Below are 23,065 nucleotides of genomic sequence, written 5' to 3'. Positions count from 1 at the left end.
ACACTGATTACAATAATCACATCTCTTCCTCATCCATTTCAAATAAATCTGATGTCCATCGCCAAGCTTTCGTAACTAAATCGGCACTGAATTTGTTTTCACTCATCCCATTCAGTACGTTTATACTGTAGTTCAATCACAACATCGTGCAGGGTCGAAATCCGAATTATTTTCTCAATTACAAATTTGAATTTGGGACTTTTTATTGGTTGAAAGTCATGTCAATCCCTGACTAACTACTTCGATTGGTTACGTTTGTAAGGGGCTATAGTTAGGTTGATGCGTACTTTTTCGTCGCAGAGTGGTGCTGGTGTTTTGCGAGCGACTGGACAGTCTAACTGTCTCGTGGGTAGACTCAACCATACTGTTCATATTGGATAAATATTTTGGTTAATTGTTGGAAAATATATTTTTTTCGATACTGTTATTTTCCTGAAGAAGATCGGTAAGCGTTTGCGAATTATTCGTGTTTCACCTCTTGGCGGGTGATTTGTTTGAATTCTGAAAGGTGTCCAGCAAGCTAACAAGGCCTTTAGCCAACCCTGCTAGCTAACGTTAGCTATTTGCTCGGCTAAGTTTATGAACTTTGATACAGGGTTTATGTTTTTTTTAATGTTGGTATTTCTAAAGCTAAATGTTTATTTTTGTGTTTGTAAATATTCAAAAATGTGAATTCAGTCGCATTTGTCTAGCTATGTAGCTAATAACTAGCTAGCTATTGGAAGGGGGCGGGACGGTGCTAGCCAAAAAATACACACCACCAGCCAAGCTAGCTTCAACAACAACAACAAAAAACTGCCTGTTAAACCAGCTAGCTAGTTTAATCACTGTTTGTTTTGTTTACTGGCTGTTGGCGTTCACTAACTAGCTTGCCTGCGATATAAACGTATTGTTCACTTGTCCCCAGGTATTTGATCTTTCAGACCTCATGGTTGCCTGCATTAAAATGAATAGTTTTACTTTTCTAATGGATTTATAATATCTTTGCCAATGTGAGCTAGCTAGCTGAACTATTTAGAATAATAGAAGTTACTATTGCAGCAGGACCAAATGTAAACCATGTTACATGTATGTTAGAAAAGTTCAAGTTTATGTTCCATACAAGTTGCTAATGTCTTGATCTGTAAAGGCAGCTGAAACAAATCTATGTTCTAATGTGGAACATTCTAACTGAAATCCAGTTTTTGTATTGTCTATTTTCTCTCAAGAAAATGGCTGCCGCCGAGGTGAATGGTAGTTCTGCCCAGGTGAGGGAGGAAGAGGAGCCTATGGAAGTCACCGCCGAATGCGAGCGCACAGAGAACTACCAGACACTAATCGATGCCGGACTGCCGCAGAAAGTGGCAGAGAGTCTCGACAACGTATTCTCAACCGGTGGGGAATCTGTCAAACAATAGCTAAGTCTAATCCATTTTCCAAAGAAGCGTGATGTTGCGCGAGGTTCCATGAAGTGAAGATAGGCCAGGTTGTAATGGTAGGAATCTGTCTTGTACCACCAGGGTTGGTGGCGTATGCTGACCTGGACGAGAGGGCCATCGATGCTCTGCGGGAGTTCAATGAAGAGGGAGCGCTGTCTGTACTGTTGCAGTTCAAAGAAAGTGACCTGTCCCATGTGCAGGTGAGTTACAGAGGAAGCAGAATGAAAGAGAATATATGCAAGTCAGTTTGGATGATGAATCATTAGTCTTAAGAAGTTGACATGGAGGGGTCTATACATTTTCCTCTGCTCATAACTCCAATACATGAATCAACTGTGCCGTGGTTTGCTTTCCAGAACAAAAGTGCTTTCCTTTGTGGAGTCATGAAGACTTACAGACAGAGGGAAAAGCAAGGAAATAAAGTACAAGAATCCACCAAGGGGCCTGATGAGTCCAAGATCAAGGTAAGATGAATCTTTTTGAATGTTGATTCAGTTGCTTAGATATAACCTGTTCTGTGTGTGCAGGGGTTAAAGTTCTCTGTCACTGCGATGGATTTCCATCGTATGGATTCTGGAGAGGTCATTTTTTAGATCGGTGTAGACACACAATAAAAATCTCTAGGTGGGCTGGTTTGGCAATGACTTAGGCCAACAGAAGCCTGTCTGTTCTACAGACAGAGAAAAATCCAAAATGTATTTTCAAATATTTTATTTTCTCTGTTACTGTGTATTGAACTGACATGCATGATTGTTTGCTGATGTTCAAATACAGGGAATGAAATAGTTTTATAATGCGCACCACCGTGGCGCTCAACTCAAACAGCGGTGTGTAGCCTACTGTAGCTGCTGGCAAAGCAATTCAAAGCCTATACTTTATCACTCATGATGTAACTTTTCAGTGCTGGGTTTCCCAAAATGGATGGACGAAAGATGACCGTAGTACTGCAATGCGTTTGTGAAACCCAGCTCTGTTCTACTATTTTTGCCATGTAATGTTATTAAAGCGAAATCTGAGAACCCCGTAGTAGAATAGTTTACCTAGTCTGCTTGTTGTGTTCAATGCGGGATAAATATTTATCGTGAGGCCCACAGGGAGGGTTAAACATGTATTCCTACAAGCAGACCATGCACTTTTTTTTTTGGTTTACAGCAATTGGGAGGGGGAGAGCACTTTTGAAAGCCACTTTAGCCTTTGTTAAGAAAGAGGGAGATCCCAGGTTTCCATTGCTACCACGTTTATTTCTTTACTCGTACAATTGCGCGTGCCATCGTAAAGAAAAATGCAGTTACAACCGGAGTTTAAAGCATGGTTTAACTTCTCTAGGGCCAGTGGGACGATTTCGTCCCACCTACGTAACAGCCAGTGGAATCCTGTGGCGCGTTATTCAAATACCTTAGAAATGCTATTACTTCAATTTCTCAAACATATGACTATTTTACACCATTTTAAAGACAAGACTCTCGTTAATCTAACCACACTGTCCGATTTCAAAAAGGCTTTACAACGAAAGCAAAACATTAGATTATGTCAGCAGAGTACCCAGCCAGAAATAATCAGACACCCATTTTTCAAGCTAGCATATAATGTCACAAAAACCCAGAAGACAGCTAAATGCAGTACTAACCTTTGATGATCTTCATCAGATGACACACCTAGGACATTATGTTATACAATACATGCATGTCTGTTCAATCAAGTTCATATTTATATCAAAAAGCAGCTTTTTACATTAGCATGTGACGTTCAGAACTAGCATACCCCCCGCAAACTTCCGCCGAATTTACTAACAATTTACTAAATTACTCACGATAAACGTTCACAAAAAGCATAACAATTATTTTAAGAATTATAGATACAGAACTCCTCTATGCACTCGATATGTCCGATTTTAAAATAGCTTTTCGGATGAAGCACATTTTGCAATATTCTAAGTACATAGCCCAGCCATCACGGGATAGCTATTTAGACACCCGGCAAGTTTAGCCTTCACCAAAATCACATTTACTATAAGAAAAATGTTCTTACCTTTCCTGTTCTTCGTCAGAATGCACTCCCAGGACTTCTACTTCAATAACAAATGTAGGTTTGGTCCCAAATAATCCATCGTTATGTTCCATCAGCGATGTTTTGTTTGTGCGTTCTAGACACTATCAGAATGGTAAATCACGGTCGAGCGCATGGCGTATAACGTGACAAAAAAAATCGAAATATTCCATTACCGTACTTCGAAGCATGTCAACCGCTGTTTAAAATCATTTTTTATGCCATTTTTCTCGTAAAAAAGCGATAATATTCCGACCGGGAAAGAGTGTTTACGTTCAAAGAGAGAGAAAATAAAAACATGGGATCCCCTCGTGCACGAGCCTCAGTCTGATGGTCCTCTGACCGGCCACTATCCAAACGCGCTAATGTTTTTCAGCCAAGGGCTGGAATTACATCATTCAGCTTTTTCCCGGGTTCTGAGAGCCTATGGGAGCCGTAGGAAGTGTCACGTTACAGCAAAGATCCTCAGTTTTCAATAAAAAGAGTCAAGAAGAACAAGAACTTGTCAGACAGGCCACTTCCTGTAAGGAATCTTTTCAGGTTTTTGCCTGCCATATGAGTTCTGTTATACTCACAGACGCCATTCAAACAGTTTTAGAAACTTTAGGGTGTTTTCTATCCAAAGCCAATAATTATATGCATATTCTAGTTACTGGGCAGGAGTAGTAACCAGATTAAATCGGGTACGTTTTTTATCCGGCCGTGCAAATACTGCCCCCTAACCCCAACAGGTTAAGAGATCTGCTGCGCCTAAAGGGGTCAATGGTGTCTTAAAAGGGCAATGACATACTTTGTAATAGAAACCCCAAAATATTTATCTTTGTGAATAACAATTGTAAATAATTATCATTTGAGGCCCTACTGTTGACCACAGTGATACAATTGAGCTATTTTGCTGGGAGGCTAAGTGAAAAAGTTGCCATTTTAAAGCTAATTTTAAAGCTAATAACGACGTTGATTAAGGCAGCCCCCCGCATCTCTCTGATTTAGAGGGGTTGGGTAAAATGTGGAAGAAACATTTCGTTTGAATGCATTCGGGTTGTGCCACTGACTAGATATCCCCTGTCCCTATCTGAGTGACTCAAACATAACAAAATAAATGGGGGCCCATGCCATGACAAATACTCCTGAATGCCATATGTTTTTAATCTTTGATTCTCTAGCTTTTATTTGGGTGATTTATTAATTCTCAAACATGATCTTAATACACAACATGACCAAAAGTATATGGACGCCTACTCGTCGAACGTCTTATTCCAAAATCATGGGCATTAATATGGAGTTGGTCCCCCCTTTGCTGCTATAACAGCCTGCACTCTTCTGGGAAGGCTTTCCACTAGATGTTTGAACATTGCTGTGGGGACTTGCTTCCATTTAGCCACAAGAGCATTAGTGAGGTTAGGCGATTAGGCCTGGCTCGCTGTCGGCGTTCCAACTGATCCAAAAGGTGTTTGATGGGGTTGAGGTCAGGGCTCTGTGCAGGCCAGTCAAGTTCTTCCACACTGATCTCAACAAACCATTTCTGTATGGACCTCACTTTGTGCATGGGGGCATTGTCATGCTGAAACAGGAAAGGGGCTGCCCCAAGCTGTTACCACAAAGTTGGAAGCATAGAATCATCTAGAATGTCATTGTATGCTGTAGCCTTAAGATTTCCCTTCACTGAAACTAAGGGGCCTAGCCCGAACCATGAAAAACAGCCCCAGACCATTATTCCTCCTCCACCTAATTTTACAGTTGACACTATTTATTCGGGCAGGTAGGTTTCCTGGTTTTCGCCAAACCCAGATTCGTCCGTCAGATTGCCAGATGGTGAAGCGTGATTAATCACTCCAGAGAACGCATTTTCACTGCGCCAATGGCGGTGAGCTTCACATCGCTCCAGCCGACGCTTGGCATTGTGCATGGTGATCTTAGGCTTGTGTGCGTGCGGCTGCTCGGCCATGGAAACCCATTTCGTGAAGCTCCAGATGAACAGTTCTTGTGCCGATGTTGCTTCCAGAGTCAGTTTGGAACTCGGTAGTGAGTGTTGCAACTGAGGACAGACAATTTTTATGCGGCCTATAGAAAAGTTTGTGGTCCTATGCACTTCCTTAAAAACATAGGTACTGGGCTAGTAAGGAACAGAAAGGTAGACACTCTTTAAGCTCCCAATGCACCTTTTTGACTACGTTTCGATCTGAAACGGATCTTTGTCCGGTCAAAAAACGTAGTCAATAAAGCAGTGAATTGGGAGCTAGCTTGTGTGGCCAACCACTTCGCGGCTGAGTTGTTGTTGCTCCAATGTTTCCACTTCACAATAACAGCACTTAAAGTTGACCGTGGAAGCTCTAGCTGGGGAGAAATCTGACTGACTTGTTGGAAAGGTGGCATGCTATGACTGTGCCACGTTGAAAGTCACTGAGCTCTTCAGTAAGGCCGTTCTACTGCCAAATAGTTTGTCGATGGAGATTGCATGGCTGTGTGCTAAATTTTTATACATCTGTCAGCAACAGGTGTGGCTGAAATAACCGAATCCACTCATTTGAAGGGGTGTCCACATACTTTTTTATAAATTATGTGTATATAAGTCCTTCATATTTTCTACGTACTCTCTGCTTTTAGTTGTTTAAGTTTACATTGAACGTTTTTCTATGCAGAAAAATCCCTGGGATGTGGTCCAATGGGGTAAATGCAGATTGACAAACCCTGTCACGTTCTGACCAGTAAAGGGGTTATTTGTTATTGTAGTTTGGTCAGGACGTGGCAGGGGGGTATTTGTTTTATGTGGTTCGGGGTGTGTTAGTATATGTGTTAATGTAGAGGGGTGTTTGGTTAGAGTATTCCGGGGTTTTTGGGTTATGTTCTATATTTCGTATTTCTATGTTCTGTCTATGTTGTGTATTTCTTTGTTGGCATTGTATGGCTCTCAATCAGGAACAGCTGGACATCGTTGTTACTGATTGAGAGTCATACTTAAGTAGCCCTGTTTTCACTTGTCCCTTTGTGGGAAGTTGTTGCATAGCTGTGTGTTTAGCCTGCAATCCTGTTCGTTCGATCGTGTTCTTGTTTTGTTTGTTCAGTGTTAAATAAAGTCACTATGAGCACTCAACCCGCTGCGCCTTGGTCCACTACGTACGATGACCGTTACAAACCCCATGCTTCAGCCTATGTATTTATAGCCACTATGACGCTACAGTTGATCATGTTTATTGCTAATGGCACATCTGATAATATAAACTCAGCAAAAAAAGAAACGTTCCTTTTTCAGGACCCTGTCGTTCAGATCATTTGTAAAAGTCCAAATAACTTAACAGATCTTCATTGTAAAGGATTTAACCTCTCTAGGGTAGGTGGCACCAAATCATCCCACCTACGTAACAGCCAGTGGAATCCTGTGGCGTGTTATTCAAATACCTTAGAAATGCTATTACTTCAATTTCTCAAACATATGACTATTTTACAGCTATTTAAAGACAAGAATCTCGTTAATCTAACCACACTGTCCGATTTCAAAAAGGCTTTACAACGAAAGCAAAACATTAGATTATGTCAGGAGAGTGCCCAGCCAGAAATAATCAGACACCCATTTTTCAAGCTAGCATATAATGTCACAAAAACCCAAACCACAGCTAAATGCAGCACTAACCTTTTATGATCTTCATCAGATGACACACCTAGGACATTATGTTATACAATACATGCATGTCTGTTCAATCAAGTTCATATTTATATCAAAAACCAGCTTTTTACATTAGCATGTGACGTTCAGAAAAAGCATACCCCCCGCAAACTTCCGGGGAATTTACTAACAGTTTGCTAAATTACTCACGATAAACGTTCACAAAAAGCATAACAATTATTTTAAGAATTATAGATACATTACTCCTCTATGCACTCGATATGTCCGATTTTAAAATAGCTTTTCGGATGAAGCACATTTTGCAATAATCTAAGTACATAGCCCGGCATCACAGGGCTAGCTATTTAGACACCCACCCAGTTCAGCCTTCACCATAATCACATTTCCTATAAGAAAAATGTTCTTACCTTTCTTGTTCTTCGTCAGAATACACTGCCAGGACTTCTACTTCAATAACAAATGTAGGTTTGGTCCCAAATAATCCATCGTTATATCCAAACAGCGACGTTTTGTTCGTGAGTTCTAGACACTATCAGAATGCTACATCACGGTCTGGCGCATGGCGTGACAAAAAATGTCTAAATATTCCATTACCGTACTTCGAAGCATGTCAACCGCTGTTTAAAACCAATTTTTATGCCATTTATCTCGTAGAAAAGCGATAATATTCCGACCGGGAATCTGCAATGAGCCTAAACAGCCGAATGAAATTTCTCCACGGGGGCGAATCGTGCACGCGCCTCATTCAATGGTCCTCTGATCGGCCACTTACCAAAAGCGATAATCTGTTTCAGCCAGAGGCCGCCTCGTCATCCTTCAGGTTTTTCGCGGGTTCTGAGAGCCTATTGGAGCCCTAGGAATTGTCACGTTACAGCTTAGATCCTTACTTTTCAATAAACAGATGCAAGACGCACGACTCCTTGTCAGACAGGCCACTTCCTGCATGAAACCTTGTCAGGTTTTTGCCTGCCATAGGAGTTCTGTTATACTCACAGACACCATTCAAACAGTTTTAGAAACTTTAGGGTGTTTTCTATCCAAACCTGAACAATAATATGCATATTCTAGCTTCTGAGTTGGTGTAGGAGGCAGTTAAAAATGGGCACATATTTTTTCCAAAATTCTCAATACTGCCCCCTAGCCCAAACAGGTTAAATTGTTTTTTAAAAATTATTATTGTTTTGTAATAATGACAATTACAACAATACTGAATGAACACTTATTTTAACTTAATATAATACATCAATAAAATCAATTTAGCCTCAAATAAATAATGAAACATGTTCAATTTGGTTTAACCTGTTTGGGATAGGGGGCAGTATTGAGAATTTTGGAAAAAATATGTGCCCATTTTTAACTGCCTCCTACACCAACTCAGAAGCTAGAATATGCATATTATTGTTCAGGTTTGGATAGAAAACACTCAGAATTTTCTAAAACTGTTTGAATGGTGTCTGTGAGTATAACAGAACTCCTATGGCAGGCAAAAACCTGACAAGGTTTCAAGGAGGAAGTACCCTGTCTGACAAGGAGTCGTGCGTCTTGCATCTGTTTATTGAAAAGTAAGGATCTTAGCTGTAACGTGACAATTCCCAGGGCTCCGATAGGCTCTCAGAACCCGGGAAATACCTGAAGGTTGACGAGGCAGCCTCAGGCTGAAACATATTATCGCCTTTGGTAAGTGGCGGCTCAGAGGACCTTTGAATGAGGCGCGTGCACGATTCGCTCCTGAGGAGAAATTTTATTCGGCTGTTTAGGCTCAATGCATGTTCCCGGTCGGAATATTATCACTTTTCTACGAGATAAATGGCATAAAAATTGGTTTTAAACAGCGGTTGACATGCTTCGAAGTACGGTAATGGAATATTTAGACATTTTTTGTCACGCCAATGCGCCATGCGCGAGACCGTGATGTAGCATTCTGATAGTGTCTAGAACTCACGAACAAAACGTCGCTGTTTGGATATAACGATGGATTATTTGGGACCAAACCAACATTTGTTATTGAAGTAGAAGTCCTGGCAGTGTATTCTGACGAAGAACAAGCAAGGTAAGAACATTTTTCTTATAGGAAATGTGATTTTGGTGGAGGCTGACCTGGGTGGGTGTCTAAATAGCTAGCCCTGTGATGCCGGGCTATGTACTTAGATTATTGCAAAATGTGCTTCATCCGAAAAGCTATTTTAAAATCGGACATATCGAGTGCATAGAGGAGTAATGTATCTATAATTCTTAAAATAATTGTTATGCTTTTTGTGAACGTTTATCGTGAGTAATTTAGCAAACTGTTAGTAAATTCGCCGGAAGTTTGCGGGGGTTATGCTTTTTCTGAACGTCACATGCTAATGTAAAAAGCTGTTTTTTGATATAAATATGAACTTGATTGAACAGACATGCATGTATTGTATAACACAATGTCCTAGGTGTGTCATCTGATGAAGATCATAAAAGGTTAGTGCTGCATTTAGCTGTGGTTTGGGTTTATGTGACATGATATGCTAGCTTGAAAAATGGGTGTCTGATTATTTCTGGCTGGGCACTCTGCTGACATAATCTAATGTTTTGCTTTCGTTGTAAAGCCTTTTTGAAATCGGACAGTGGGGTTAGATTAACGAGATTCTTGTCTTTAAATAGCTGTAAAATAGTCATATGTTTGAGAAATTGAAGTAATAGTATTTCTAACGATTCAAAAATCGCGCCACTGGATTTCAGTGGCTGTTATGTAGGTGGGACGAGTTCGTCCCACATGCGCCAGAGAGGTTAAATAATGCAAAAACAAAGTGTTGGAGAAGAAAGTAAAAGTGCAATATGTGCCATGTAAAAAAGCTAACATTTAAGTTCCTTGCTCAGAACATGAGAACATATGAAAGCTGGTGGTTCCTTTTAACATGAGTCTTCAAAATTCCCAGGTAAGAAGTTTTAGGTTGTAGTTATTATAGGACTATTTCTCTCTATACGATTTGTATTTCATATACCTTTTGACTATTGGATGTTCTTATAGGCACTTTAGTATTGCCAGTGTAAATCAAATGTATTTATATAGCCCTTCTTACATCAGCTGATATCTCAAAGTCCTGTACAGAAACCCAGCCTAAATCCCCAAACAGCAAGCAATGCAGGTGTAGAAGCACGGTGGCTAGGAAAAACTCCCTAGAAAGGCCGAAACCTAGAGAGTAACCAGACTATGAGGGGTGGCCAGTCCTCTTCTGGCTGTGCCGGGTGGAGATTATAACAGCACATGGCCAAGATGTTCAAATGTTCACTAATGACCAGCATGGTCAAATAATAATCATAGTAGTTGTCCAGGGTGTAACAAGTCAGCACCTCAAGAGTAAATGTCAGTTGGCTTTACATAGCCGATCATTGAGAGTATCTCTACCGCTCCTGCTGTCTCTAGAGAGTTGAAAACAGCTGGTCTGGGACAGGTAGCACGTCCGGTGAACAGGTCAGGGTTCCATAGCCGCAGGCAGAACAGTTGGAACTGGAGCAGCAGCACGGTCAGGTGAACTGGGGGCAGCAAGGAGTCATCAAGCCAGGTAGTCCTGAGGCATGGTCCTAGGGCTCAGGTCCTCCGAGAGAGAGAAAGAGAGAATTAGAGAGAGCATATTTAAATTCACACAGGACACCGGAAAAGACAAGAGAAATACTCCAGATGTGTCAGACTGACCCTAGCCCCCCGACACATAAACTACTGCAGCATAAATACTGGAGGCTGAGACCGGAGGGGTCAGGAGACATTGTGGCCCCATCCGATGAAACCCCCGGGCAGGGCCAAACGGGTAGGATATGTCCCCACCCACTTTGCCAAAGCACAGCCCCTACACCACTAGAGGGATATCTCCAACCACCAACATACCATCCCGAGACAAGGCCGAGTATAGCCCACAAAGATCTCCGCCACGGCACAACCCAAGGGGGGGCGCCAACCCAGACAGGAAGACCACGTCAGTGACTCAACCCACTCAAGTGACGCACCCGTCCCAGGGACAGCATGGAAGAACACCAATAAGCCAGTGACTCAGCCCCTGTAATAGGGGTAGAGGCAGAGAATCCCAGTGGAAAGAGGGGAAACCGGCCAGGCAGAGACAGCAAGGGCGGTTCGTTGCTCCAGCCTTTCCGTTCACCTTCACACCCCTGGGCCAGACTACACTCAATCATAGGACCTACTGAAGAGATGTGTCTTCAGTAAAGACTTAAAGGTTGAGACTGAGTCTGCGTCTCTCACATGGGTAGGCAGTCTATTCCATAAAAATGGAGCTCTCCAGCTGTTTGCATAGAAATTCTAGGAACAATTAGGAGGCCCGCGTCTTGTGAACGTAGCGTACGTATAGGTATGTACGGCAGGACCAAATCGGAAAGATAGGTAGGAGCAAGCCCATGTAATGCTTTGTAGGTTAGCAGTAAAACCTTGAAATCAGCCCTTGCCTTAACAGGAAGCCAGTGTAGGGAGGCTAGCACTGAAGTGATATGATCAAATTTTTTGGGTTCAGTATAGCTTCCGTCCCTCTCCTCACTCCTACCTGGAATCGAACCAGGAACACATCGACAACAGCCACCCTCGAAGCTGCGTTACCAATGCAGAGCAAGGCGAACAACTACTCCAAGTCTCAGAGCAAGTGACATTTGAATCTCTATTAGCGCGCACCCCGCTAACTAGCTAGCCATTTCACATCGGTTACACCAGCCTAATCTCGGGAGTTGATAGGCTTGAAGTCATAAACAGCACAATACTTGAAGTATTGCGAAGAGCTGCTGGCAAACACATGAAAGTGCTGTTTGAATGAATGCTTACGAGCCTGCTGGTGCCTACCATCGCTCAGTCAGACTGCTCTATCAAATCAGACTTAATTATAACATAATAACACACAGAAATACAGGCCTTTGGTCATTAAAATGGTCGAATCCGGAAACTATCATTTCGAAAACGAAACGTTTATTCTTTCAGTGAAATACGGAACCGTTCCGTATTTTATCTAACAGATGGCATCCCTAAGTCTAAATATTGCTGTTACATTGTACAACCTTCAATGTTATGTCATAATTAATTACGGCCTTTGTTAGGAATAAATGGACTTCACACAGTTTGCAATGAGCCAGGCGGCCCAAACTGCTGCATATACCCTGACTGCTTGCACAGAACGCAAGAGAAGTGACACAACTTCCCTAGTTATAAGAAATTCATGTTAGCAGGCAATATTAACTAAATATGCAGGTTTAAAAATATATACTTGTGTATTGATTTTAAAGAAAGGTATTGATGTTTATTGTTAGGTACATTGGTGCAACGACAGTGCTTTTTTCCCTGCAAATGCGCTTGATTAAACCTCTTCGCTATAGGGGGCAGTATTTTCATGGCCGGATGAAAAACGTACCCAAATTAAACTGGTTACTACTCTGGCCCAGAAACTATAATATGCATATTATTAGTAGATTTGGATAGAAAACACTCTGAAGTTTCTAAAACTGTTTGCATGGTGTCTGTGAGTATAACATAACTCATATGGCAGGCAAAAACCTGAGAAAAATTCAACCAGGAAGTGGGAGATCTGAGAATTGTAGTTCTTCTTTCTAATCCCAATCGAAACTACAGTGTCTGTGGGGTCACGTTGCACTTCCTAAGGCTTCAATTGGCTGTCAAAAGCCTTCAACGTTTTTTTCATCCATCTGTAACTGGGCAGAGAAAAGGAGCTCAGTCAATGAGTGGACTGCCTGGGGACAAAGGGATTGGTGATGCGCGATCCCGCGAGCGCACCTTTTTCTTCTTGAATGCTATTGTCCGGTTGGAATATTATCGCATTTTTATGTTAAAAATACCATAAAGATTGATCGTAAACAACGTTTGACATGCTTCTAAGAACGTTAATGTAACATTTTGACGTTTTGAGTCTCGAATTGCGCTCGCGCATTATGCCTTTGTATAATGACCTGAACGCACGAACAAAGCGGAGGTATTTGGACATAAATATGGATTATTTTGAACAAAAACATTTCTTGTAGAAGTAGCAGTCCTGGGAGTGCATTCTGATGATCAGCAAAGGTAAGAGAATATTTATAATACTAATTCTTAGTTTAGTTGACCCCAGAACTTGGTGGGTGTCTGTATAGCTTGCTTTGATGGCGAGCTATGTACTCAGAATATTGAAAAATGTGCTTTCCCCCGAAAAGCTATTTTAAAATCTGACACAGCGGTTGCATAAAGGAGTACTGTATCTATAATTCTTAAAATAATTTTAGTATTTTTGTCAATTGTTGTGCACATTCACCGGAAGTTTTGTTGGGAATACATTTTCTAAACATCACTCGCCAATGTAAAATGCTGTTTTTGGATATAAATATGAACTTTATCGAACAAAACATACATGTATTGTGTAACATGATGTTCTAGGAGTGTCATCTGATGAAGATCGTCAAAGGTTAGTGCTTCATTTAGCTGTGTTTTGGGTTTTTGTGACATATCTCCTTGCTTGGAAAATGGCTGTGTGGTTAATTTTGTCTATGTTCTCTCCTAGCATAATCTAATGTTTTGCTTTCGCTGTAAAGCCTTTTTGAAATCGGACAATGTGGTTACATTAAGGAGAAGTGTATTTTTAAAATGGGGTAAAATAGTCGTATGTTTGAGAAATTGAAATTATTAGATTTTTGATGTTTTGTATTTCGCGCCCTGCTGTTCCATTGGATGTTGGCGAGGCGTTCCGCTAGCGGAACAGCTATAGCCAACAGGTTAACCTGTTATGGATAGGGGGCAGTATTTTCACGGCTGGATAAAAAACGTACCCGATTTAATCTGATTATTACTCCTGCCCAGAAACTAGAATATGCATATAATTATTAGCTTTGGATAGAAAACACTCCAGAGTTTCTAAAACTGTTTGAATGGTGTCTGTGAGTATAACAGAACTCATTTGGCAGGCCAAAACATGAGAAGATTCTGTTCAGGAAGTACCCTGTCTGACCATTTCTTCCCCTTGTTGATTCTCTCTATCCATTACAAAGGATCTCTGCTGTTACGTGACACTTCCTTGGGCCCTCAGAGCCCGGGAAAAAGCTGAATGACGTAATTCAAAGCCCTGGCTGAAACACACGAGCGCTTTTGCTAAGTGGTCTATCAGCAGACAAAAGGCTTAGGCGCGTGCCCGAGTCGACCCAGTGATGTATTTTCTTTCGGCTGTTTACCTAATTGCAGATTCCCGGTCGGAATATTATCGCTTTTTTACGAGAAAAATGGCATAAAAATTGATTTTAAACAGCGGTTGACATGCTTCGAAGTACGTTAATGAAATATTTAGAAATCTTTTGGCACGAAATGCGCCATGCGCGCGACCCTTATTTACCATTGGGATAGTGTCTAGAACGCACGAACAAAACGTCGCTGATGGAACATAACTATGGATTATTTTGGACCAAACCTACATTTGTTATTGAAGTAGAAGTCCTGGGAGTGCATTCTGACGAAGAACATCAAAGGTAACAACATTTTTCTTATAGTAAATCTGATTTTGGTGAGTGCTAAACTTGATGGGTGTCTAAATAGCTAGCCCTGTGATGCCGGTCTATCTACTGAGAATATTGTAAAATGTGCTTTCACCGAAAAGCTATTTTAAAATCGGACATATCGAGTGCATAGAGGAGTTCTGTATCTATAATTCTTAAAATAATTTGTTTTTTGTGAACGTTTATCGTGAGTAATTTAGTAAATTCACCGGAGGTTTGCGGGGGGTATGCTAGTTCTGAACGTCACATGCTAATGTAAAAAAGCTGTTTTTTGATATAAATATGCACTTGATTGAACAAAACATGCATGCATTGTATAACATAATGTCCTATGGTTGGCATCTGATGAAGAGCATCAAAGGTTAGTGCTGCATTTAGCTGTCTTCTGGGTTTTTGTGACATTATATGCTAGCTTGAAAAATGGGTGTCTGATTATTTCTGGCTGGGTACTCTGCTGACATAATCTAATGTTTTGCTTTCGTTGTAAAGCCTTTTTGAAATCGGACAGTGTGGTTAGATTAACGAGAGTCTTGTCTTTAAATAGCTGTAAAATAGTCATATGTTTGAGAAATTGAAGTAATAGTATTTCAAACGTTTCAAAAATCGCGCCACTGGATTCAACTGGCTGTTACGTAGGTGGGACGAATTCGTCCCACCTGGGCCAGAGAGGTTAACGAAAATATGCCGCAAGACATAGAATTGCTTTATGTGTATTCCACAAAAAAAGGTTCGCTGTTATAAGCTAACTTATTTTGATGAATTTAAGCAAAATTCCCAGGCTTAACTTCCCATGGCAAATTTTAGGAAATTTCCCGGAAAGTTTCCGACCATTTGCAACCCTACTGCTACCACACGGAAAGCGGTACCGTAGCGCCAAGTCTAGGTCCAAAAGGCTTCTTATAAGCTTCTACCCCTAAGCCATAAGACTGCTAATCAAATGATGTGAATCGAACATGTAATTTAACTTCTTGAGTTAATAGGCTATTTACTGTATTGCAAAAGTTAGTGTTTGGTTGTCAACTCAACCAAATATCAACATTTGAAGAAGATGTATCTTTTGTGCCGCTGACTGTCTGGCGTTAATTCATTTGTCATAAAAATGTACAATTGTTGTGTTGGATTCATGTCTCCTTCTAAAAAAAAAAAAAATCTAAAGAATGGGACTAAATAAAATGTGACTTTAAAGTGCATTTTAAAGTTTGATTTATTCCATTTCTTTAATTTAATTTTTTGCGATAGAGAGGTGAATACAATATATTAGTTATTAATTTAAAGATTCCATTTGAAATCAGCCAAAGATTGGAACCCCAGGCCAATACAATACCGTTCAAAAGTTTGGGGTCACTTAGAAATGTTCTTGTTTTTGAAAGAGAAGCAAAAAAAATGTAAATTTTAAAAATAACATCAAATTGATAAGAAATACAGTGTAAACGTATTAATGTTGTAAATGACTATTGTAGCTGGAAATGGCGGATTTTGTATGGAATATCTACATAGGCATACAGAGGCCCATTATCAGCAACCATCACTCCTGTGTTCCAATGGCACGTTGTTAGCTAATCCAAGTTTATAATTTTAAAAGGCTAATTGATCATTAGAAAACCCTTTTGCAATTATGTTAGCACAGCTGAAAACTGTTGTGCTGATTTTAAAGAAGCAATAAAACTGTCCTTCTTTAGACTAGGTGAGTATCTGGAGCATCAGCATTTGTGGGTTTTCTTACAGGCTCAAAATGGCCAGAAACGCACAACTTTCTTCTGAAACTCGTCAGTCTATTCTTGTTCTGAGAATTGAAGGCTATTCCATGCGAGAAATTGCCAAGAAACTGAAGATCTCGTGCAAAACTGTGTACTACTCCCTTCACAGAACAAAGCAAAAGCAAACTGGCTCTAACCAGAATAGAACGAGTGTGAGGCCCCGGTGCACAACTGAGCAAGAGGACAAGTACATTAGTGTCTAGTTTGAGAAACTGACGCTTCACAAGTCCTCAACTGTTAGCTTCATTAAATAGTACCCGCAAAACACCAGTCTCAACGTCAACAATGAAGAGGCGTCTCCGGGATGCTGGCTTTCTAGACAGTTGCAAATAAAAAGCCTTATCTCAGACTGGCCAATAAAAATAAAAGATTAAGATGGGCAAAAGAACACACACTGGACAGAGGAAGATTGGGGGGGAAAGTCTTATGGATAGACAAATCTCAGTTTGAGGTGTTCGAATCACAAAAAAGAACATTCGTGAGATGCAGAAAAAATGAAGATGCTGGAGGAGTGCTTGACGCCATCTGTCAAGCATGGTGGAGGTATTGTGATGGTCTGGGGGTGCTTTGGTGGTGGAAAAGTGGGGGATTTGTATAGGGTAAAGGGATCGTAGAAAAAGGAAATCATTCCATTTTGCAAAGCCATGCCATACCCTGTGGACGATGCCTAATTGGAGCCAATTTCCTCCTACAACAGGACAATGCTCCAAACAATGCAAGAACTATTTAGGGATAAAGCAGTCAGCTGGTATTCTGTCTATAACGGAGTGACCAGCACAGTCACCGGATCTCAACCCTATTAGATGGTGTGGGAGCAACTTGACCCTATGGTACATAAGCGGTGCCCATCAAGACAATCCAACTTGTGGGAGGTGCTTCAGGAAGCATGGGGTGATATCTCTTCAGAATGCCAAAGCCCTGCAAGTCTGTTTCTGCAAATGGAGAATTCTTTGACGTAAGCAAAGTTTGAAGTACACAATTATTTCAATTAAAAATCATTATTTATAACCTTGTCAATGTCTTGACTATATTTCCTATTCATTTTCAACTAATTTCATGTATGTTTTCATGGAAAACAAGGACATTTCTAAGTGACCCCAAACTTTTGAACGGTAGTGTTTTTTTATTTTTTTTTATTTTTTTTACTCTGGATTGAATTGATCTTTTGATGACTTCGCAAATGCTATATACCCCTAAATAGTATAATTTGATGATATGACTTAGAAATATGGTTCCATTTCATTTGCTCTGTTAACCTCTCAAGCGTCCCACCTACTCAACAGCCAGTTGAATCCCGTGGCGCGTTATTCAAATACCTTAGAAATGCTATTACTTCAATTTCTCAAACATATGACTATTTTACACCATTTTAAAGACAAGACTCTCGTTAATCTAACCACACTGTCCGATTTCAAAAAGGCTTTACAACGAAAGCAAAACATTAGATTATGTAAGCAGAGTACCCAGCCATAAATAATCAGACACCCATTTTTCAAGCTAGCATATAATGTCACATAAACCCAAACCACAGCTAAATGCAGCACTAACCTTTGATGATCTTCATCAGATGACAATCTTAGGGCATTATGTTATACAATACATGCATGCCTGTTTAATCAAGTTCATATTTATATTAAAAACCAGCTTTTTACATTAGCAGGTGACTAGCATGTGACTAGCATTCCCACCAAACACTTCCGGTGAATTTACTAAATTACTCACGATAAACGTTCACAAAAAACATAAGAATTATAGATACAGAACTCCTCTATTCACTCGATATGTCCGATTTTAATATAGCTTTTCGGTGAAAGCACATTTTGCAATATTCTAAGTAGATAGCCCGGCATCACAGGGCTAGCTATTTAGACACCCAGCAAGTTTAGCACTCACCAAAGTCAGATTTACTATAAGAAAAATGTTATTACCTTTGCTGTTCTTCGTCAGAATGCACTCCCAGGACTTCTACTTCAATAACAAATGTTGGTTTGGTCCCAAATAATCCATTGTTATATCCAAATAGCGGCGTTTTGTTTGTGCGTTCAAGACACTATCCGAAAGGGTAAATAAGGGTGACGAGCACGATGCATTTCGTGACAAAAAAAATCTAAATATTCCATTAACGTACTTCGAAGCATGTCAACCGCTGTTTAAAATCAATTTTTATGCCATTTTTCTCGTAAAAAAGCGATAATATTCCGACCGGGAAATCGTTTTTTATTGCAAAGAGAGCGAAAGTAAAAGCATGGGATCCCCTCATGCACGAGCCTCAGTCTGATGGCCCTCTGATAGAGCACTTGCCAAAAGCGCTAGTGTGTTTCAGCCTGGGCCTGGAATTACGTCATTCAGCTTTTTCCCAGGTTCTGAGAGCCTATGGGAGCCGTAGGAAGTGTCACGTCATGCCAGAGATCCCCTGTTTTTGTCAGAGATGATCAAGGAGGGCAAGAAATGGTCAGACAGGCCACTTCCTGTAAGGAATCTTCTCAGGTTTTTGCCTGCCATATGACTTCTGTTATACTCACAGACACCATTCAAACAGTTTTAGAAACTTTAGGGTGTTTTCTATCCAAAGCCAATAATTATATGCATATTCTAGTTACTGGGCAGGAGTAGTAACCAGGTTAAATCGGGTACGTTTTTTTATCCGGCCGTGCAAATACTGCCCCTATCCCCAACAGGTTAAACCTACCCTTTTTGGAATGACTTTGATAGCAGTAATGAATATATGGAACATTTTGGGAGACCCGACCATGTGAGTTAAAGATCTCATTGAAATTAAGCAGTAGATCTGTTCTATGCGCCATTTCGTTCTTGCGTGTCTTACTTTCGGTTTTGTACACCAGCTGAAAATACAATAGTTTTGGTTATTGAATATATATTTCATAGCGTTTTAGATGATTCTCTACACTTGCTGGTTTTGTCACAAGCTGAAATTAGGCGAACTGCATATTGCACCGTTTTGCAGGATCTGTTAATCAGTCTCACAATAGCACATTGATAGTCGGTGACAAATATCAAAGCTAAATATGGATGGGCTTGGTTAACACCCTTCATGGGAGACCCAATGGGATAGCTGTACATTTTACATTTTAGTCATTTAGCAGACGCTCTTATCCAGACGCTCTTGTTTTTTTGAACTGTAGAGAGACAAAATTTCCCATATGAGGTGTTTCCCAGCATTTAGTTTTTTTCTTTCTTATAGTGGATATAACGTTGAAGATCTGACATGTTTGAAAGATGCAGATTCAACACTTTTTATACATGTTGAAAATTGGTAACCATGGTGACAATCCTGTGGTTTTGAAATTTCACCCTCAAACTTGTATTTTCCACGTCACTGTTGACAAATTACTTTGAAACAACGTTGCTTTAACCAGTTTGTGCCCAGTGGGAAGTTTCTGTCATGGGATTTTTGGGAGCTTTAGTGTGTGTGTGTGTGTGTGTGTGTTCTCGCTCATGTGGTGTAGTGGTTATGCTGAAGTCTACGTGTTCCCCAGGCTCTGCTGGAGCGGACAGGATACACCCTGGACGTAACTACGGGACAGAGGAAATACGGCGGGCCTCCACCAGAGGAAGTGTTCCAAGGAGCACAGCCTGGGATTGGAACTGAGGTAAAGCTGCCGGAGATGTAACATTATTTGAAAGGGTCATCGTGGTAAAGCCTTTGACGGATGTAGAGAAGAGAGCGGCGTTTGAAAGACTGTGGCCCCAAGGATGTCACCAGAGAAGTTTACAGCAACACTACAGCAGTCTTCCCCTGCTAAAGTATCAAAGGAGATCATCCGATCACATTGTGGAACCCTCACTGATCTAGTCTCTGTTTTCTGAATTCAGGTGTTTGTGGGAAAGATCCCCAGAGATCTGTATGAAGACGAGCTGGTGCCACTGTTTGAAAAGGCGGGCCCTATCTGGGACCTGAGGCTAATGATGGACCCCCTGTCGGGTCAGAACCGGGGCTACGCCTTCATCACTTTCTGCGGCAAGGATGCAGCAGCTGAGGCTGTGAAACTTGTAAGTCCCTGCACTCAGTCAAGTCTTCATCTTCAAAGAACCAAGTGGCTGGTTTGCCGGACACAGATGAAGCCTAGACCTGGAGTAAAAATCACTTTCAATAGAGAATCTCCATTGAATGTGGGTTTTTTTTTGTGTGTGTGTGGTCTAGGTCTAGGCTTAATCTGTGTCTGGGGAAACCAGCGCAACATTTCATTTTGGACCAGTCATAGGACCTTCTCCAGCTTCCATATCAACCCTGCAAAGCAATCTTTCCTCTTCTTGTTTTCAGTGTGATAACTATGAAATCCGGTCTGGGAAGTACCTTGGAGTGTGCATATCTGTAGCAAACAACCGCCTGTTTGTTGGATCAATCCCAAAGAACAAGACCAGAGAGAGCATATTGGAGGACTTCGGCAAAGTCACAGGTCAGTGAAATTGTAGACACCCCAATTTAGGATTACGTTGTTTTATGTTCTGTGGTTTATCATTAGTCAGATATCAGTCATGTGACGCAGGTCTCTCGCTCTTCCTCCAGAGGGGCTTCAGGAAGTGATTCTCTACCACCAGCCTGACGACAAGAAGAAGAATCGTGGCTTCTGTTTCCTGGAGTACGAGGACCACAAGTCTGCAGCCCAGGCCCGCCGCCGCCTCATGAGTGGCAAGGTGAAGGTATGGGGGAACCCGGTCACTGTTGAGTGGGCCGATCCGGTCGCTGAGCCCGATCCGGATGTCATGGCTAAGGTGAGTCCTGGCTCGCTTGCTCGCTCTCTCACAATCACACTCACTTTCATTTTTCTTATCTTACAATAACCTCTTTCTGCATAAACTGAGATCAATATGGAGTTGAATTGTAATGTTTGTGTGTCATCAGGTGAAAGTCCTGTTTGTCAGGAAGCTGGCCACCCCGGTCACAGAAGAGCTACTGGAGAAGACCTTCTCTGCGTTTGGAAAGTTGGAGCGGGTGAAGAAGCTCAAAGACTATGCCTTTGTCCACTTTGAGGACAGGGACGCAGCTGTGAAGGTGGGTTACTCTCGGTAAAAACATGCTCCTGTTTTTGTGTTTTTTTAATTTTTTTTACCTTGCTTCGTATGTGTTAACATTTTTGCTGCTTTTCTCAGGCAATGGCAGAAATGAATGGGAAGGAGCTTGGGGGAGAGGGGATTGAGATAGTCCTAGCCAAGCCCCCAGACAAGAAGAGGAAAGAGCGGCAGGCTCATCGCCAGACCACCAGAAACCCAGGGTGAGGCCACGGAGAGAGACTGTGCTTGACTAATTTCTGTTATCTAATTGAGTAGATCTCCCATCATGGGATTACATTGAAGCTGATATGTTGTTCCTGTATTCTGCAGGTATGATGACTATTACTACTACCCACCGCCACGCATGCCTCCACCAGGTAGGGGCAGGGGCCGTGGTGGCCGCGGAGGCTATGCCGCCTACCCCCCAGACTACTACAGCTACGAGGACTACTACGATGACTACTATGACTATCACGACTACCGTGGGGGTTACGAGGACCCCTACTACGGTTACGACGACGTGTACAGCATGAGGGGCCGTGGCAGCCGGCCAAGCAGGGGAGGTCCGCCCCCACCCAGGGCCCGCGGAGCACCACCCACACGAAGCCGGGGGGGTTATGCCCAGAGGGGACCACCAGTCGGAGGGCCCAGGGGTGGCAGAGGAGGCCGGGGTGGACCCTTCCAGCCACAGAGGGGCCGCGGTACCCGAGGAGCCAGGGGGAACCGCGGGGGCAATGTGGGAGGGAAGAGGAAGGCGGACGTCTTCAACCAGCCTGACTCCAAACGCCGGCAGACCAACCAGCAGAACTGGGGGTCTCAGCCCATCGCCCAGCAGCCCCTGCAGCAAGGGGCCGACTATTCCGGTAACTATGGTTACAGTAATGACACCCTGGAGTTTTCACAGGATTCTTATGGGCAGCAGTGGAAGTAGACGTGTCAAAATCATTATTTGGCAAAATAAAAAGACAGAAAAAAAACGTAAGGAGTTTGGCAACACTTTTTTTGTTTGTCTTTTTTTTTTTTTTTATCCCTTCATGGGGAAAAATATTTCACTGAGAGAGAAAAAATGGACACCCCCCCAGAATTGGCACAACATGATTGGCTGGAATAGCATTTTGGCCTGAAGATGTCAATGTAACCATTTTGCTGAATCATTTCTTACGGTTACATGGGACGTACGTCTTAAAACGCGCATCACTTTTACCTTCCAACATTTTGTTTGTTTCTTTTAAAGCCAACAATGAGCATTTTAAATGTGGACATTCATTTTCAAAGTCTGAGAGGCTGTTAAAATCATGATATTGCCTTGCAGGAAAGTTTGTGTCCAAGCCCCTCCATCCCCTACCTGTGTTTCCCTTATTTCTGTTTTTTAACAGTAGCATAGGGACTTGCTTGTAAATAGTTGCTTATGGCTAGAGCTTCATATAAAACATTTTTGCCGTGATGGAGAAAATCCACAGGAAGGAGAGAATTTAAACGTTTTGTAACGTTAAAAGTGTATGTCTAGCATTTCTAGAGGTAGATCAATTGTGTTTTTTAAAACTGATATTATTATATAACTTCCTATGTTTTCTTTAAACTTGCCCTTTAGAATTTGGTTTGGCTTACCTTAAAAGCCATAGCAGTTTGTTCTCTGATGTTTGTATTTATAACTTTTACCTTTGTTCCATTTCAATAAAACTCAGTTGAGTATCATTCAATTGTCAGATAACTTCAAA

At 41.5% G+C, this 23,065-nt stretch overlaps 1 protein-coding gene across 2 annotated transcripts; it reads left to right on the top strand.

Annotated features, from left to right (window-relative positions):
* The first annotated feature begins 265 nt into the window (after window positions 1-265).
* Window positions 266-23,065, top strand: LOC115173300 (heterogeneous nuclear ribonucleoprotein R). 2 transcript variants are annotated; one of them, XM_029731271.1, is made up of 11 exons: window positions 266-445; window positions 1,182-1,374; window positions 1,500-1,618; window positions 1,775-1,882; window positions 19,832-19,945; window positions 20,169-20,345; window positions 20,617-20,752; window positions 20,863-21,068; window positions 21,199-21,348; window positions 21,447-21,568; window positions 21,678-23,065. In XM_029731271.1, exons 2-11 carry the CDS (start codon window positions 1,212-1,214, stop codon window positions 22,276-22,278), a joined length of 1,896 nt encoding a protein of 631 aa, XP_029587131.1. In that variant the 5' UTR covers window positions 266-445; window positions 1,182-1,211; the 3' UTR covers window positions 22,279-23,065. The 2 variants fall into 2 exon arrangements, with proteins under 2 accessions (XP_029587131.1, XP_029587130.1); XM_029731270.1 differs by having other exon boundaries at window positions 267-445; window positions 1,209-1,374.

This window comes from Salmo trutta, chromosome 34 (assembly GCF_901001165.1).
Source record: "Salmo trutta chromosome 34, fSalTru1.1, whole genome shotgun sequence".
Lineage (NCBI taxonomy): Eukaryota > Metazoa > Chordata > Actinopteri > Salmoniformes > Salmonidae > Salmo > Salmo trutta.
This window is presented reverse-complemented; position numbering and strand designations above follow the sequence as displayed.

Coding starts and splice junctions, on each gene's coding strand:
- LOC115173300 (XM_029731271.1), top strand. CDS start 1,212: ATGGCTGCCGCCGAGGTGAATGGTAGTTCTGCCCAGGTGAGGGAGGAA. Junction 1,375..1,499: donor CGACAACGTATTCTCAACCG/GTGGGGAATCTG, acceptor TTGTACCACCAG/GGTTGGTGGCGTATGCTGAC. Junction 20,753..20,862: donor GGACTTCGGCAAAGTCACAG/GTCAGTGAAATT, acceptor CTCTTCCTCCAG/AGGGGCTTCAGGAAGTGATT.